Genomic DNA, 18045 nt, shown 5'->3' on the forward strand with positions numbered 1-18045 from the left:
ATCCTGACACCTGCCAGGGAGGCGATACTACGGCTCCAGGGTCAGTTCTTACGTTTAAGCAGGAAAAGCACCAATAAAAATAATGAGCATGTGCGTTGATTCAGACATGCTGGGGGTGGGGCATCTCCCATTGGCATCACCTTCAGTCGCACGTGGTTCTGCGGGCACGTGGGACCAGGGAAGACCCACTCCACCTCCCCTCTCCGTGTACCATGTCCACAGGTCCACGTCTTATACTCGCCACTACACCACCAACCATAAAAGGCAGCCTTTTAGAAGGTCCTCACTTTCTACCCCGGGAGCCGAGCTGTTCCCCACAGCGTGGCGTCTTGCTGGAAAGGACAGCAACACTGCAGGCCACAGAAGCCCGTGTGGCCCCGCCACGGCCCCCGGGGACCCACTCCCCATCGGCCCGGGGTTAGTGCGGCGGACACAGCAGGAGAGCCCTGTGTGTGGGAGAACCAGTTTGATTCTAAGTTGAGGACCGGTGTCAACGAGCTCAAGTCTCTTCGTGCGGAACGAAGGTATTCCAATGGAGACTTTATGAACACTTGGAGTGCGGGTGAATTTCCCGCCAAAATATAAGATGGCTCTGTCTTTTGGTTTTGTTCCATCCACCAAAAGGGTGGATTACAAACAAATATTTGGTAATACGCAGTTACAATCGGCCCGAGTTTACACGTTTCCCGCACTCCACCGCAAATCTATATGAACCGAGTTAAAGACGGCTCCCGCGGAGTACGCGCAATTCACGCGAGCCGACTTAACTCGTTTCCCGCACTCCAAGTGTTAAAGAAGCCACAGGGAAAACTACATCTGTGTACCATGAGTGTTACAGAGAACATTTTTTTAAATAAAGGTATTCAAGAATTCGTAACGTTAAAAAATCACCTCATGTATCACTTAGAAATGTTTTCTAAGTAATTTTTGCTATTAAATAAGATTATAATTTAGCCAGAGATTTCATTCTACAAAAAACCCCTTGCTATCAATACTAGAAGTAATTGTTATCAAGGAATAAAGACAGACATCTTACCCTAAACAAGCAAACACCTCCCCCTCCCCCCAAACTGGAGAAAGCTTAGAATCGTATAAAAGTGTTAGCTTCGCTCGATTTGATGAGCATTTCCACTTGAGCCCATTATCTGCCCTCGATGCCCTACAGCGGTTCTCAACCTTCCTAACGCTGCGACCCTTTCATACAGTTCATGTTGTGGTGACCCCCAACCATAACATTATTTTCGTTGCTACTTCATTACTGTAATGTTGCTACTGTTATGAATCATCATGTAAATATCTGATATGCTATATGTGTTTTCCGATGGTCGCGACCCACAGGTTGAGAACCGCTGCCCTAGAAAATGTAGGTCCGCATGCCCCGAGGACGGACTGAGAAAAGCTGACCTACCGATGGGTCCGCACACGCCCGGGCCACGGTGACCGCGCGGGCGCGTGGGAGCGTCTACGTGGCGCTTCACCTTAACTACTAAGTGCATTCATGTCACCAACTTCTAGACTGAAAGCTTAAGTGTCAATTATTTCACTTTATCAAACAGTGAAAACTAAAGCGACACCAGCACTCCCCACCCTGAGGCAGCGGCTCCGTGTCTAACGTTACCACAGCCGGGACAGAGGCGGGTCTGCAACGCTTTCACCTTCCCCAACAGCCTCGCACTTCTCCAGCGTGAAAGGTGGCGGTGCGACCCGATCACACGGAGAGGAGAGCGCCCTGGAGTGTGACTGCGAGGAGGCCGCAGGGGGGGGTAAACCGTACGGAGTCAGTCACGCCGGCCCCGAGGACGGGTACGAGCAGCCAGGCAGATGCTGTCCGGTTCCTGGAGTGACAGCAGCGGCACATGAGCCTGCCCACCCCACATGCCCCACGAGAAGCCGCCGAGCTGCCTGGACAGGACGACCCTCTCGATTCTGCCTGCGTCACCTGGGCTCCTCCCCTGTGTGACATGTGACCCGCACTGTGGGAAGGAATCCCTGTAAATGAGAATACTGCCGGAGCGTTAAAAGCACACCCGCAGTCATGTCTTCTGCAACACGTGACTCATTTCAGCCCCAAGTTTTAGAACTTTACAATAAATAAAATGTAATTTATAAAAATGAGCCGTTGTTTATGAATGTAAACATTCACCCTAAGAATTTTTTATTGTCCAGGAGATGTTTCACAGAGAAGAAATTAACAGTATCTGTGAAACAGAAACGCACTTCAAGAGCTGAACTAAAGATTCATAAACAGAGGCCATTTTACCGGGCTGCGGCCGGGAAAAGCATGGAGACATTTAATAACTCTTTTTAAGTTGACTTGCATGCAAGAAATTCATGGATAGTTTTTCTGACGCGTTTCCTAACCGCCCCCCTCCCCTGCCAACTTCCTGTATTCATGTGCAGCCTGACTGCACCCAGAGGAGGGAGGGAGGGGCCCCAGGGGACTGAGCATCCAGCTGTGCTGCCTTTGGCTTTACCCCTGCTGAGTGCCCCCAATGTCCAATTAAAATGACAAAACATCAGCAGATTCTTTGCTTTGTGATGTAAACGTAACACTACCTACTTGCAGAAATGACAAGAAATGGTTCAACAAAGAATCAAACTGGTTTCTTGGGCTAGATCAGTGATGGCGAACCTTTTGAGCTCCGCATGTCAGCATTTTGAAAAACCCTAACTTAACTCTGGTGCCGTGTCACACATAGAAATTTTTGGATATTTGCAACCATAGTAAAACAAAGACTTATATTTTTGATATTTATTTTATATATTTAAATGCCATTTAACAAAGAAAAATCAACCAAAAAAATGAGTTCGCGTGTCACTTCTGACACGCGTGTCATAGGTTCGCCATCACTGGGCTAGATCATGACAATGAACTTCTTTCCCCTCAATGCTAGGAGTAGACAGTGATTATTTCGGAGAAGATAAAGTGTGGAATTAGTAATGCAGAGGCCCAAAGGCAAGTGGCAAGACTAGAAGACTGCCTCACACCAAAGCTACTCTGTTCCCATCTCTACTGGCACCTACCCCCCCACCCCCAAAGTGAAAGAATAACAAAGCCATTGTAACGTAGTGTGCGGAACTGTCAGCTGACAAACACAAACACAAGTCACGCTGTGTTATCTGTGGTCACGTTTCTCAGGGTTAGTCCAGTAACTAAAGACTTGACATTCTTTTGTCTTTATTTGTCTATTTCAATTAAACACGTAAAGGTTAATAAACAGACAAAGTCCAGAGTTAGTAGGTTGGTATTATAACATTTATTAAAATAATGCCATGGGTTAATAGAAACAGCAAAGAACCAAAGAATTAAAACGCAAGCTATGTAAAATCCCAACTAAAACCCAAAAGTATCTAATGTATTCATTCATTAGCTAACTAAAAAGCCCAAGAAAGACAAGACACCCAATATAATAAAGTACTGCAAAACAATTGGCAATTTTCAGTTATCAAAATTGTGGATTTTGCATTTTGTATCCTTTTCTCAATCAAGAAAAAAATTCTTTTTGAATGTTATATAACATACATATAAAACAAGATAGAAAAATACATTATAAACTTGTAACAATGGCTGTAAATACATTATCTTACATGTTTCTCATAGGCAATAGGTTGGTTATGGTACATACATAGCATGAAACTACTAAGATAATAAAGAATAGACAAAAATACATGTCAGCTGTACGATAACATACAAGCGACACTCCCATCTACCCACGCTAGAAAATTACATAATACTGTCAAAAAAAGTCTTAAAAACTACATATTTTAATAAGAAATAAATTCAATAAAGAATGATAATACTGAGAACCAAGGCATTCAGAGATTTCAAAAGTCATGCTTATTTTTAGTTGATCCAAAATTGTTTCAACTAAGTTTTCAAAAGTTTGTTCAGAGCCAACATTACTCATAAATGTCACACATCTATTTCATACATTTTCTTTCTTCCCCATAAAAGACCTTTGATAAACATCTAAAATGTCCAGGTATAACACAGCTGAGATGAAACTGGATCAAATACTGGTATTGTTTTTAAACTACTATCACCTCAAGTGTTTGAGTGTCGCAAATTTATTCAACCAACCAACCAAAATCAAAATCAAAATGGCACAGCACATATTGTAAATCAATCAAAACAACTGTCTGTGTAACAGAAAGACGAAGCAGTGGCACATGACACGGAAGCTGGCGGCTACAAACAATGAGTCTATTGCATAGTAAATGAACTGAACCGGTTCCGAGGGAGAGAGGGTGCCGGTCACCGCGGGCGCTCACTGAGCTGCTGCTGACCTTGACTGTGCAGGTACGTAGGAGGGACGAGCTGAGGAGCTGGGGACCCACTGCCCCTTGATATTTGCCACGCCTGGTACTGAGCAGTTAATTGAGGGTTTAGATAGATGTAGGCTCTGTGCACAAACCACTTCAGCTACAGCACTAACTGAACTTCATGAGAAACTGGAAGCTTCAACTCCGATGTAGCTGGAGTACTTGTACATGTGCACAATGATGCTAGTTTTTCACAATCTTTTAAAGTTAAAAAAAAGTGTGTTGGGGTGTGTGTGTGGGGGGGGGGGGGGGCAGATTAGGTTAGTAAAACTAGCAGGGGAGAGACTGCCCCGGGACCTGGTGTGGCAGAAAGAAGTCTGATCAAGTCTGGGTCAATTACACACCCTCGTCTCCGAATAAAAAAAGAGCTCGAATTCTGTCTGTAAACTGATGTTCAAATCAGTTTTTATCTCAGAGTCCTTTGGGGTAACATTAAATATTGCAATAGTCAAAAGCAATCAATTATGATTTTAAAAGAATGTTTCAAAACTTATGTGTCAGGCATTAGAAAAATTATCCATTTTTTTCACAGTATCAGATTTGGCAAATTTGTATCAAGGTAAAGTGGCAAAAATTATAAAATTCAAACCATCAACTCATCTGTCTCCCTCACATCTTCTTTCACATACTGGGCGACTGAGTAACATGCATTAACTTGTATTCTGAGGGAGGAGCTGATCTTACGAGACACTTGACTAAATGACCATGAAGAAAAATAAGGCACTTCCTTTTCTTTAGACTTATTCCAATACTTAAAAAATAAAAAAGAAAGACAAAAAGGCTCTTTTGGTCTTTTGTTTCTTGACAACCACCAGAAAAAATCATTTAATGAAATAAAGGGTTTCTTTGTTCTTTTTCTTTTTTTTATAACACTTGAAAGTATAAAATGCTACATTTCCAAAAATATATATATATTTTCTGCACCAGCACCCTTGTATAGTAAAAGTATCTACTTTTTGTTCATTTGTTTCAATGCACTACACTTTATCTACAATTTCATTACATGTATACAGCAAATAGGCAAGCATGGCTTTTACATCCTTAATGATTTTTTTCTATACAGGGAGGTTTAAAAAAAATATTTGAACAGTTTGCCCAGTAATGTGACACATAATGCATGTACCTTGTTCTCGTATGTTTTTAAGGAGCTGTAAAATAAAGGTTCAGTAATTTTAACTCAGATATTTATCTTTTTAAAAATAGTGTTGCAGTTTTGTTCTTTGCATTACTTTTCAAAATTCATCAAGTTTTTCTCTCATGGCACACTCCCGACACTTCCAATTTGGCAGGCAACAGAAAAGGCTGCGATGCTGCCCTTTGAGGGCACTGTAGTGACTAAACAGCATATCAAATTTTGAATACTTGTGAAATCGCTTCACCACTGACATCCCTGACCGAAGGTTCATGCATGATGCATCACCACACAGTACATTCAGAGCTGGACTCGCTATGAGGAAAGGGCTCCTAGGAAGTCCCTCACAGTAACCGCCTGTCACTGAGTAGTTCAGGGCCGTCTGCCTCCCTCCAGAAGGGAGGCCTTCTTACCGTTCGCTTAGGGTGGGGCATGGAAAGATGATCAGTGCTGTGGGATGAATTGGGCCTTATTGCTTTACTACTTCAGTGCAGGTTCTAGAACCATTTTCACCCAAACAGGAAAAAAATAACAACAAAAACCAAAAGCTGAGTTGGAGGACAACAATTTCTTTGTCTTTTGTTTGGTTAGATGGTAAGACGAACGGACAAGTGCCTCAGCTCGCTGCACTGACGACAGGCAAGCAAAGGCGATTACCAGTTAACTGATCAGCAGGCAGGCATGGTCAGGTCATCATTGGGTGAAGAGTTCAGAGGTCAGAAGGTCATAGGTTAGTTGCCGGTGGCGGCTGGGTGGTTAGAAACAAAAAACAAAACAAAAAAAAAAAAAAGAAAAGAAAAGATAGAGAAGAGATTAGTCTCAGCTAGTGACGGCTTAATGACAACATGAAAAACTAATCACAACTAATAAAAAAAAAAAAAGCATGTGTAATTCTGACGAACTGATTGACACCATCTACAGAATACAATAAAAATCATGACAATTTCACATCATGATTTGAACAAATGAAGGAGAGCCCTCTCCCACAAAAAAACTGTTAACAGGAAAAAATAGAAATAAAATATAACTAACAACTAATAGTTAGTAGCTCGATGAGGGAACTGAGAACAACGACAATGGATAGTCCGTATACAGAACTCTGGACCAGTCAGTGCATTATCAGGATCTGACTGCTACTAAGCATTAGTATTCTCTCAGATGCAAGCATTAAAGCAGCTATTAATGATGGAGGTGATTATTAATAACTGATGATTAACAGAAATGAATCTAAAGAAATTTAAATTTCTATGAACAATTTGGTTCAACATAAACTCTGGGCCAAACAAGGTTTCTTTTGTTCAATAAATGTTTATTGCTTTTTCAATGTTCTATTTACAAACAACATGGAATTTCTTGGCCTCATGATACAAAGCAATACTAAACTGGAGTGTAGCAGTGTAGGCAACATCATGGGAACCAGGAAAAGGCCAGGCCTTCTGTGCTAGCCAACACTTTCCAGTTGGAAATACTATTTTACACATATAGGACACTTATAAAATGCACTTGCATGTAAACACTGTAAAATCCTGCCATTTAAAATTCTATACTCAAAAAGCTCTAAGTACATCAAAAAATAGAAGAAATTTCTAATTGATACCAATAAGGCATTTTAAAACTACAGCTTTCTTTACTCGATTTCAAAGCTAATTCTCTGCAAATACAATAAAATCTGACATTTCATATACATTCCTGCTTTATATATTTTAAAAGAAGCCACCTGTAAATACTATTTTCTTCTGCAAAATAACAAACAGAACAAAAATTTTTTTAAAAATTACAGTAAAACATAAAGTAGTTCTCAAGTGGAAAAGTTATCGTCCCCAATGTCCTTGAGTTGTTCCTTCCTTAGTCAACCTCTGTCACACTCTGCTTCACCAAACTTGGTCCACTTAACAGTAGTATGATTTTTAAGACTCATTCAACAGCTTAGTTATTTCTACTATATTCTGAGGTTTGATAGAGATTTCTGTACTGTTGCCACTGTGACTATGGCAGAGGAGATACAAAATACTTCAGTGCAAAGGTAGAGTCTGTGCCACTTCGTAAATCAAAACCCAGTAAGGTCTTGGCTTCACAGAGTTAAATGATCTACGTAATCGACTGGTTTACCCTCATGTAACAAAAGTGCTTTCTATGGTCTATCATTGTAGGATAGTTTATAAATGCTACAAAAATACTGTGTCTTCAGTGTGACCCAATCTTCCTTGAACTGCTTAAAAATAGAATTTTATTTAAAATAAAAGCGGCTATTCCATAATCAAAGAAGAAAATAAATATTTCACATGTAGTCCTACGATTTCATAGGTATTCCAGAAATACAGAATCTTAAAGCATTTTTATATTAACTAAATTTTTGTTTAAAATTGTATTGTTTCTTATAGAAATTGTGTAAATAATGGATTTTGTAAAATTATTATTCAGAAAAACCCTGTGTTTTGAATGTGGAATCCATAGACAAAGCACAGCACCATTTCTGTAACCAGTACACCTCCAGTACATCCTCTGCCCAGTCCTGGCCTCGACAGTACACACAGGTGTGTCAACTGTGCAAAATCACTTATGGTTCATTTCAACTAAAACATCAGTTGGTCTTTTATAGGCTTCGAATTCAGTTCTGAAATGTGTAGAGGTGGGCTTATTTTTAGTAAAGAACTAGGTATTTGTCAACCATGCCATACTCTAAATGCTCATATAGAATTACATGGTTACAGGTCCAAGGGCTGAATTTCCTTGTATTAAGTGAACACATATTAATCTTTTCTTCAAAAGATTAAAAGAATAATTAAAAAAACCTCAAAAATAGAGAAAACAGTAGTATCATAAAATAATTTAAATGAAGGCCTCCAGACATCTCCCTCAGACCCGAGTGCATACAGTGACAGTACAGGAGTATACAGAGTATTCTGTTATTTAGAAAGAGGGAGAAAAGGTAGCATTTCGGTTTGCTGACATTGCATTTTGAATACAAACAGTGACAAGACTAGTCAAAACACTTATAACTACAAAAGAGCCATGCATGGAATGTGTTCTTGTTTTGAAATACAATAAAATCTTCCTAATATTTTCAACTATCTTAAGGTACTGGAGTATTGAGTAGGCCAATAATTATTATGTTAAAACAAAATTATGAAAATCTCAAAGGGGAATAAAAGGTTAACAAAAGACAAACTACTTTAAAATACTCATAACTATTTCAGACAATAACTCTGGGGAAAAGCTTCAAATTACTCATGGAATTATCTGGATTCTTTAAATCTAAGTGGTATTTTTGCTTTTTGAAAATGTCCTCCTTCACTAAGGGACTTGCTCTGATGCCAGCAGGACACACTTGTCCACGCCACACTCACAGGAGCGTGGTCTTCACAGAGGATCACTGAGCTTGGGGGCCTACTTACTTTGTTCGTTAAACAATCACTACAAGTAACGTATTAGTTAAAAGTCTTCCAGGCTCTTTAATCATATCTGATGCTAAACACAGATGGTCGATATCTTTGGAAAGGTATTTTATTCTGATGAGGACAACAGCTGTGTCCGATACTTATCATCCGTATACAAGATAACCATGCGAAGCAGGCAGGCCTCTCACAAGTTCATCTAAGATGTAGAATTGGAGTGTAATCCATTACTTTTCCCCACCAGTATCCGATAGTTAGAGCAACTTCATCAGTAGGTAATAAATGTGCCATAAATAAAGCTTGTAAAAGTCCTCTTCTACCTTGCTTCAGATTTCTTGCTTTGTGATTTCAAGCTCAGAAAAATAATTCAATGTCAATAAACCGAAAATATCACTCCTCAATAAAAATAAATAATTTATAAAAGGGTCCAAGGGCATATACAGGACACAAATTACAAATGTTGAAAAGGAGAAAAATGAAGACTTATTTTCCAGTCACAGGTTAGTCAAAGAAAGTATTCAAACAGCTGGGTTCATGCCACCACAGAACTTCAAGAGATAGTTTACGTTTAGATAATATATTTTAGCAGCAAATGACAAAAATCAAAGGATCCATTTTGGAATAAAACATAAGAAGAAAAGGGAACTGACTTTCTGACTTATAAAAGATCCAACTGCATCAAAGTTAGCTTCACAGTCCTTACTCTGCTGAGTTCAGCTAAGTACTTGACATGTTTAACCTCATGTTTATACAGTGGCTCAAATATCTTATTAAAAAGGAAAATGGGAAACTAAATCTTCAGTTTTCTCCCAAAGAACACAGGAGGCATATATTCCTTTACTTCTCTCATTAAAGCACCATCCGCTCCGTTCATTTTGCAAAACCAACCCAAAATTTCAAAATAATTAAAAGGTAACTTTTAGCAAAAATTTTTACTGAAAATAATTAAGGTGAAAACAAAATTTAATAGCTCCCCAAATGGACTAATTTATGTTGTAGTAAGAATAAATCATAGTACATACTAATAGAATTCAATAAGTTAAAACATCAAGGGAGAAAAAAAAACAAAAAACCCAACCCTTCAATCTGTCAATGATCATAAATTAATTTAGAACAGGAAAGGAAACGCTGTGCAGTAAGCAGGTACACATTTCCCCATCAGGTGTGGTGTTGCAAATGGTATGGACACCCCACGCATTTCTCATAGACAAGAACTGCAGAACTAAACTAACCTCGGTCTGCGGTCACAATCCTTTGGTAAGGATGGACACGCATATCGTGCCTTCGAACTTTAGTAGCCACCGCACCTAGTTAAATTGCAATCACCAAGACAAAGTTAGAAAACATTCACAAGGGAAAAGAAAACAAACATTAACAGCAGGTTTATCAAAATGGATTTCAAATGTTCATTTACTACAAAAATTTCGTTTTAAGAAACACGTTAAGGCACAGTAGTTTTAAAATTAACCATAATATGTTGCGTATATATGCGCCTATTAATATTGCATTCACTTCAAACATCTTGGCCTTAACCTATGTCATCCATTCATTTACAATCCCAAGTCACAGTACTTCATGAACTCCACTAGTTCCAACCTGGAAGCTTTACTAGTCACATATTCACTGAAGTGCCTTTCTTGCAGCAGGATGAAAAATAATGCCATGTTTAATACTGACAATTACTTGCTAACCTTAAGACCGCTTCCAGAGTTTATCACTTAAAAAGGTTTATAAGCAATTCTTAAAGCCTACAGATTGTGGTTTTAAACTTTGAGTCAATAAGTATGAACTGCAATGAATTAGGTGATTAGTAAAGCAAACAGTATAGTACACTTAGCAGTCAGTATACTACTATACACTCCTTTATAAATTACCGTTATTTTGTAAGATTATAGACTAAACCAAATTAATAACATACGTTTGCTTTCTATCAGTGTGCAAAAGTGCAAGTAAGTCACTGACTGCTAGGCTAAGCTTCCCTCCCCCCGGCTGCTGAGACTAAGCATTTGTTAAATTCAGATCTGATGAGGGTTCAGTTAAGACCGTTCTTGAATTCTTAGCCTTTCGTTGGGAAAGCCATACCTGAAGATAAAAGGAAGGGAATTAAAAATTAGTCACCAATGAAGATTTGATGCTATTACCAATCTCCACACATGTCCGCATCTGTTTTGAAGGGCACTGCTTATTTTAAAATAGTATGATGTGAGACTTGATATAGAACATGCATGTTATCTGCATGTTATCTGTGTGCAAATTTACTATAACAGCAATTTGAAGTAATTTTCTCAATTCTCCAAATGGTCAATCATTATCATGTTGCAAAGCGAGAAATAAAATCGATCATAATGGATTTTTCTCATTTAGTACTCATTATTATTCATCTTATGATTGCCAATTAGGTATCGGTATGTTCTGCTTTTGTCAGTCTAAGAATTAAGTATTACAAATAAAAATTTCCCAACACAACCAAAAATACATTGCTTTACAATGAGAAACACTCTGCAGTGCCCCTTGTTGTTTCTAAGCAGTAAACTGGTCCATCATCCCTTGACATTTCAGATAAGTGATCACTACGAGTCTAATGCCTCGAGGCAAGCTCAGTGAGACCCTGCTCGGAGCTGGAGCAGCAGCTGGTGGCGGAGAGCGCCAGCCTTGCAGGAAGCAACAGTCCAACTCCTCCAACAGACGCTGTGCGTGCAGCAGAGAGGAGCTCTGGGAAGGAGCAGGCAGGGGCCGCAGGACAGAGCGTTAACAGAACAGAAGACGTAAACAGGTTATATGTTACATGTTATTTTAAAAATGCTTCAAGAAATGTGCAACAGAAACAAGCCTTTCATCAACAGTTCTATGGTATAATTCTGACCTGGAATACTTTATACAATGTTTAGAGATAACCGAAGACATGTACAATAAAATGTATCTGCTCATGAAACAGAAGGCACTTGAGTGCATGCACACACACAGATAACATACAGAGTGTTGTGGCTTTAATAGAACAATGAATTTTCAAGTTTAAATCTTTGTCCGGGTTCATTAAAGGCTTTCAAATTTTGTAAGTCAATATGAATGCTGGAAAAAAAACACCTTAAAAGATCAAAGTCCTACAAGTCAAGAGCATGCAAGCAGCACCAAGGTCATACACCATTCAAGGAAAGAGGATTCAGATTCTGTCTGTAACACAAAGGGCAGCATGGAAGCAGCCTGCTCCACAGTGACTGGTCGTGTTACAACAGCTGCTGCGCTCTAGTCCTTCGTCCGCAAGTCAATGGGCTGAAATATCAGGCATGACTGGCATTTCAATCCACTCTATAAAGAAAAGGCGTCAGTAATGTCTTCCAACCACCACTTTTGTTCATGTAAAACGGAGCGTTTATAGTATGATCTTAATTTTTGCCTCAAGAGGGATTCTACTGCAGTGATTTGGTATTTACTTATCAATTCCAACCGTGCTATGAAATGAGGAGTTCTCTTATGTTTAACATTAACCTGGACTTCAAAAGAGAAGAACTACAAAAACCTGGATGTAGCTATTCACTGGGACCCTTTCATATTTTAAGTTATCACCATTAGAAAATACATACAATTATAGCAGTTTTTAAAATCTCAAAATATTCCCACATGGGTAATTAAAATTTAGCTAACAATTAAAGAAATCTCTGAGACGAAAAGAATTTGACTTTGTGGCAAAACTGAAGGAGAGACTATGCCAGTGGATAGGGTCAGTGATGTCAAATGTGAAAAGTATTTCCTATTTGAAATGTTCCAATGTACCCATCCAGAGTGAATCTGAGATACCACAGCAAATCTGAACAAATCTAAGATGCAATTATTTAAAAGGAGAACCCTTATGGGGGGCTGAAATAAAACAAAATTTAGTCTTCAGTCTTTCCTAATGGAAACTTGTCTCCCTAAAACTGATATAATAATTTCAAAGTCTGGGGCAGAAAACGTTTTGAAGAAACATGTTAACTACACAGAGAAAACAACTCACCTAATACGCCGCTAGGTTCAATAGGGTACTCAAGGATTGACGTAGCTGGTGCCAACGTGTAGGGGTATTCGTAGGGTGTGTAGATTAAACCAGCTTCAGGCCCCGGAGGAACTATTGCAGCAGTGGGGTGAGGAGTTCCATTTGGCATGACCGCGGTCTGTATTTGTCTGATCAAAGGCATTATGGTAGGGCCAGCTGGCGTCGGGGTGCGCAGGGCAGCTGGTGGGAGAACAGGCGCAGGCCCAGTAATAATCCTTGGAGCAGCCTGGGCTGTTGCTGCAAGAGAAAAGGCAAGGGCTGCTACAGTAAGCAAAGAAATTTAGAAGGAAGTACAGAGAAAGCAGTGTAAATACAGGAAATGAGAGGGAAGTAGGAAAAAGAAAGAAAAAAGCAGGAAAGAAGAAAAATAAAAGGAAATCATTAGTACATGCGCTGGTCACACACAACGCCCAAGCACACCAATCAACTGCAAACGGCTTTCCCTTTCCCAATGTGATTAAGAACAAATGTGCAAAAACTAAAAGCCACTGTTAAAAAAAAGAGAGAGACCATTAAAATAGGTTATATTTAGTGCATGTATGTGATATGTCTGTTTTTAAGATCTCATGAGGCTAAAAAGGTGCATGCAGAAGCACAAAAGTTGCATTAAAAAATGTTTAAAAAAATATTTTGTAATTGGAGTCCCCAGAAACAGTTTTGCTATAATTTCTAATAGAGTAGCTTCAGTTTCAAATTAAAGAATCGTTTTTATTGTATTAAGTAAGCCAACTAACCACGACTTATATATAAGTTCCTGCATATGTAGGAATTAACTTCTCAGAGAAAAACAACACAGGGTGGGGCACAAGTAGGTTTATAGTTGTTCGTATGGGAAATAATACAATAATAAATAATAGTACAAGAATAAGCTATTTCGCGTATACCATTGTAAACCTACTTGTGCTCACCTTGCACAGTAAACGTTCCATTCCTAACAGACCCATTCTTGGAAGTAAATGGAAGCCAACTATTGGTAAAGCAAATACTTCTAAACCCAACAGGTTGTTTATATTTAAAAAATTAGTAATATTAGTAATTTATCCTTAGATTTTTCTCAAAAATAAAAATTTTACAGGATTTCATTTTAAATATAAAAAAGCAATCCTCAACACATTTATGAGAGCATGCGCAAATACAACGAAAGGGGGAAATGGGGCTAAAACAGTTATCACTACTGCCCTTCGTGAACGCAAAGCATTGCCTAAACCACTGAGGGGACATGCTGAAGGGACAGAGTGCGACAGGAGGTTCGCTGCACGCATACACTCCCAACTGACTCTCAGAAAGCTTTGCATTTTTTTGTCCTTTTCATAAATGTAACAAAATAAGCTAGAAGCCTTAAATCTGTAGTTAACAACACAGAAAATTTCATTAAACTCTTATATTTAGAAGTTGAAATTTCATTAAAAGAATAACGTTCATAAACCTTTTAGAACTTAAAAGACATGCTGGAACAAAATAAAACCAAGGAGAGTGTCCACAATTCATTAAGCAGTAAAGTGGGGCTGTGGGGCCCATATCCAGTTACAATCATTTCAACTCCTCACTTTGTTTGAACTGTTCATGTTACGCCACCAAAGGAGAAAGCTTTGTGGACAAACAGCTGAGATGCTGTCGGCCTGGCCCCAGTCGCGTTCTTACGTGATTTAATGTTGGCATCTCTGTAGGTGCCATTCAGAATCGCAAGCTCCATCAGCTGCATCTTCTTCAGGCTGTCTTCTCCCTCTGCCTATATATGGAAACAGAGCAAGAGCACTTAAGGTGGTCCACATACATCAGAGCCACATCCACGCTCCAGCCTTAAAAGAGACATTGTGACTCTAGCCACCTGCTTCAATTAGGAAGATCTGGGAACCACTGGTGCTGACACCGAAGACTGCTCTCTCACTGAGGGCACGTGGATACATGGGACACTCAGCTGACACTGGCTGCATTTCTACTTGGAATTTTTAAATATAAGCTGCACTGATTTATTAAAGTTCTCCTAAAAGGCTTTTTTAAATGGAATAAAGGAAAATGTTAGATGAGAGTAAATATAGTATGTTCTCTTTAGCATCTATTATTTTGTTAAAGATTTCAAAGCTCAAATGTATTCATTAAGACCAGAAACAGCCCCGATTGGTGTGCTCAGTGGTTACAGCATCAGCCCACACACCAAAGGGTTGAGTGCTCAATTCCCAGTCTAGGGCATGTACCTGGGTTGCAAGTTTGATCTCTAGCCCAGGTTGAAGCGTCTCACAATGATGCTTCCGTTTCTCTTTCTCCCCTCCCTCCCTTCCACTCTCTCTAAAAATCAATGGAAAAAAATATCCTTGGGTGAGGATTGACAACAACAACAAAAAGACAAAACAAAACAAAAATAGGGATTTTAAACATGTAAGACTTGATTGCGGCATTCAGATAAGAGAATTGTCTGTTTAAGTCTCAAAAAGAAAAATTTAATAGTCATAAGAACTTCTAAAAATTTCTAAAAATTATATGTATATGTATATGTGTGTGTGTGTGTGTGTGTGTTGTATATATACATGGCCAACATCCCTCTCTCCCCTAAATTTATCAACTCTAAAGCAAATCTACCTTTAGAGTTACCATTTGATGTCCAAACCATTAAACATGTGAAAGCCAGCAGAGGTACTATTAATATCAGGTAATATCAGGTATAACCCAGGACCATCTGATTATCAAAATGGTTAGCCATCCTATTTACCTTGGACTCACCCCATGCCTCCCTGTTACTGATGTCACCCTTGTTCTAGTCATTATTGGGGTCTTATCAAAACTACTACAAAATTATGTTAATGATGTCTGTTCACCATCAATCTACACACAATGTCCAGATTAACTGCCCCAAATGCAACTTTCATCTTAATGCTTAACAATTTTATGTCTCAAAACCTTTTAGGGTTTCTTACTATCTACAAGTATAAACCATTTAAGCTACCTATGATCTGGCCCCACACTATGTTCTCAAGTTAAACTCACTAATCTTACTATTTAAAAAAAACACATCTTGTTATAAATCAAACCAAATCACTACTCTACTCATCTGTATGCATGTGCCTCCATCTTGAATGTTCCTCTGCACTCTATCCACCACTGCCCAAACCCTACTGACCCCGGCAAACTGCCACACAAATGCTACCTTCTCAAAGCCGTCCCCCCATTACATGCTCCTGCCCTGAATTATTGTGTGTTGTGCATCATCATCAACAAAGAAGCCCTGGAGAATAGACTACTCCTCACTCACCATCGCCCATCTCCCCACTCACTCCCACATGCCAGGCGATTTGCTGGAGCTTTCTATTTTAAATGACTGGTATGAGAAATCTTTAATTTTGTTCCCTAATCTCAAGCGTGGAAATATTACAGAATAAACTTTATCACAGCAAAATAAAGAAGTAGATGAAGTCCACCTACTAAGTCCACCCTGACAGTGGAGGTAAGAAGGGAACTCCACTGTTCATAGTCTCTACGCATTATCTAATGCTCAGGGTTAATATTTAAAAGCATCCGACTGTGCACTGTTCTGACAGGAGTGGTACTGGTAGGACAGCCTCCTTTACTATAGCAATTGTAAATGATACAAACATGCTGCCCCAGGCACTACAGCAGAAAATGGGGTGCTGTAATTTTTAGTAAAGAGAACTAGTCTATAATTTGTAGTAAACAAAACACAAAGAGATTAAAGGAAAAGATGAGTATAAACATCCTAAGATGTTTAATGTGCCGCGGCCACCTTTGCAAAAACCCACTTAGCAGAAAACGGAGAAGACCCTGCATGCGTGTGAAGTTACTATTCCTTGATTCCTATGAACTTGTACAGATGGAAGGAAAAAAAGCACCATGATTTCTTTGAAAGTGCAGCAATTAATTGTTAAAGATAAAAAGAAGTGAGCACTATTACTGGAAGGGAAGAACTGGAAACCTATTACAATAAAACTCCTTATACTTGCTCATTGTAAACTAGTAATACCAAAAATTAAAGCTAATCATGTAATTCAAATTGAAATCTCTCTACATAATAGAGTGATTACCAGTAAAAGTATATACATTATACTTTATATAAGTCAGAAGAAAAGCAATAGCCATACTAAGGTCACCCTCCACAGTGAGAAAGCAGTACCTGTTTGAAAATGTCAGCAAATTAAGAACTAAAGGTGGGATAAGTGATGATGGGACATCAGGCCTCACAGAACCGCATAGAGAAGAGGCGCCCGAACACGTGTTTTCTTCGGGTTCTTTTGGATCACCAAGTTCCTGCGCTCATTAGCGGGACGCAGTGCCCAACAAGGGAGAAAGGCGAAGACAAAATGATGGAAGACACGTGTGCCCACCAGGGGTGTGCAACGCATGTGCGCCTTTTGCAGGATCAGGACACTAAGATGTAGTGACGTCAGCAGAGACCCTCTGAGCGGAGAACGGAAACCGGAGCAGCACAGCTTTCACCAGGAGGTGCCAAGGGGTGTGCCCAATGACGTCACTAGAGGCCACTGAGACGTATAGATTACGAACTACGGTGTGTTCACTGGATTGTATCACACGATGGCAGGCTACATTGCACTTCCTAGCAGACATAGAATTTAGTTGGCAAAGCTCGAACCTGACCCTGGTGGCTCACTCCAGAATGAACTTCACTCTGGTGCCCCACCACTCCCACCACTGTGTACTCAGAGCACAACGCTGTGTCTCATTACAGACTTCCTTTCATACTCAAGGGATTATTTTAACCCTCTTGTGCTGGTTTTCTCAATGAAACTTACAGTATACACCTCCCTGAACGCTGTGGAAGGTGTATGCCACCTCTTTTTCAAATATAATCTCAGGCAAGAAAGTTGCCTGCGCCACTGTGTTAACAAAGCACTTGAGTACTTTTCATTACGCTTAAGCTATCCAAGGAGAGCCAGGAAGCCAGGCTTGGTTTAGCCGCACTTGATTCATGTGCCTGGTGGGACAGCGTAGGCCAACACAAGAATATCACACTACTCAGAACAGTGTGCAATTTAAATCTTATGAAATGCTTATTTCTGGGAATTTCCATTTAATATTTCCAGATCACGATCGACCGAAACTGTGCATAAGTGGGGACAACTGTATTTGAAAAGGTAAAATCAAGACAGTACAGGGACAACATGTGTAATTGATATCCTAAACTGAGAGAATTTCAG

The 18045-nt window shown here is 39.5% G+C and overlaps 1 protein-coding gene across 1 annotated transcript in view; it reads right to left on the bottom strand.

Annotated features, from left to right (window-relative positions):
- Positions 1 to 3234: 3234 nt before the first annotated feature.
- Positions 3235 to 18045, bottom strand: part of QKI (QKI, KH domain containing RNA binding) — a 97656-nt gene continuing 82845 nt past the window's right edge. Inside the window, exons 5-8 of the mRNA XM_023764793.1 lie at positions 14522 to 14609; positions 12842 to 13117; positions 10083 to 10157; positions 3235 to 6203 (exon numbers count right to left, since the gene is read on the bottom strand). Of these exons, the coding sequence (XP_023620561.1) occupies positions 6187 to 6203; positions 10083 to 10157; positions 12842 to 13117; positions 14522 to 14609 (456 nt within the window). The 3' untranslated portion in view covers positions 3235 to 6186. The remainder of the gene's footprint in view (positions 6204 to 10082; positions 10158 to 12841; positions 13118 to 14521; positions 14610 to 18045) is intronic.

This window comes from Myotis lucifugus, unplaced genomic scaffold, assembly GCF_000147115.1.
Source record: "Myotis lucifugus unplaced genomic scaffold, Myoluc2.0 scaffold_348, whole genome shotgun sequence".
Lineage (NCBI taxonomy): Eukaryota > Metazoa > Chordata > Mammalia > Chiroptera > Vespertilionidae > Myotis > Myotis lucifugus.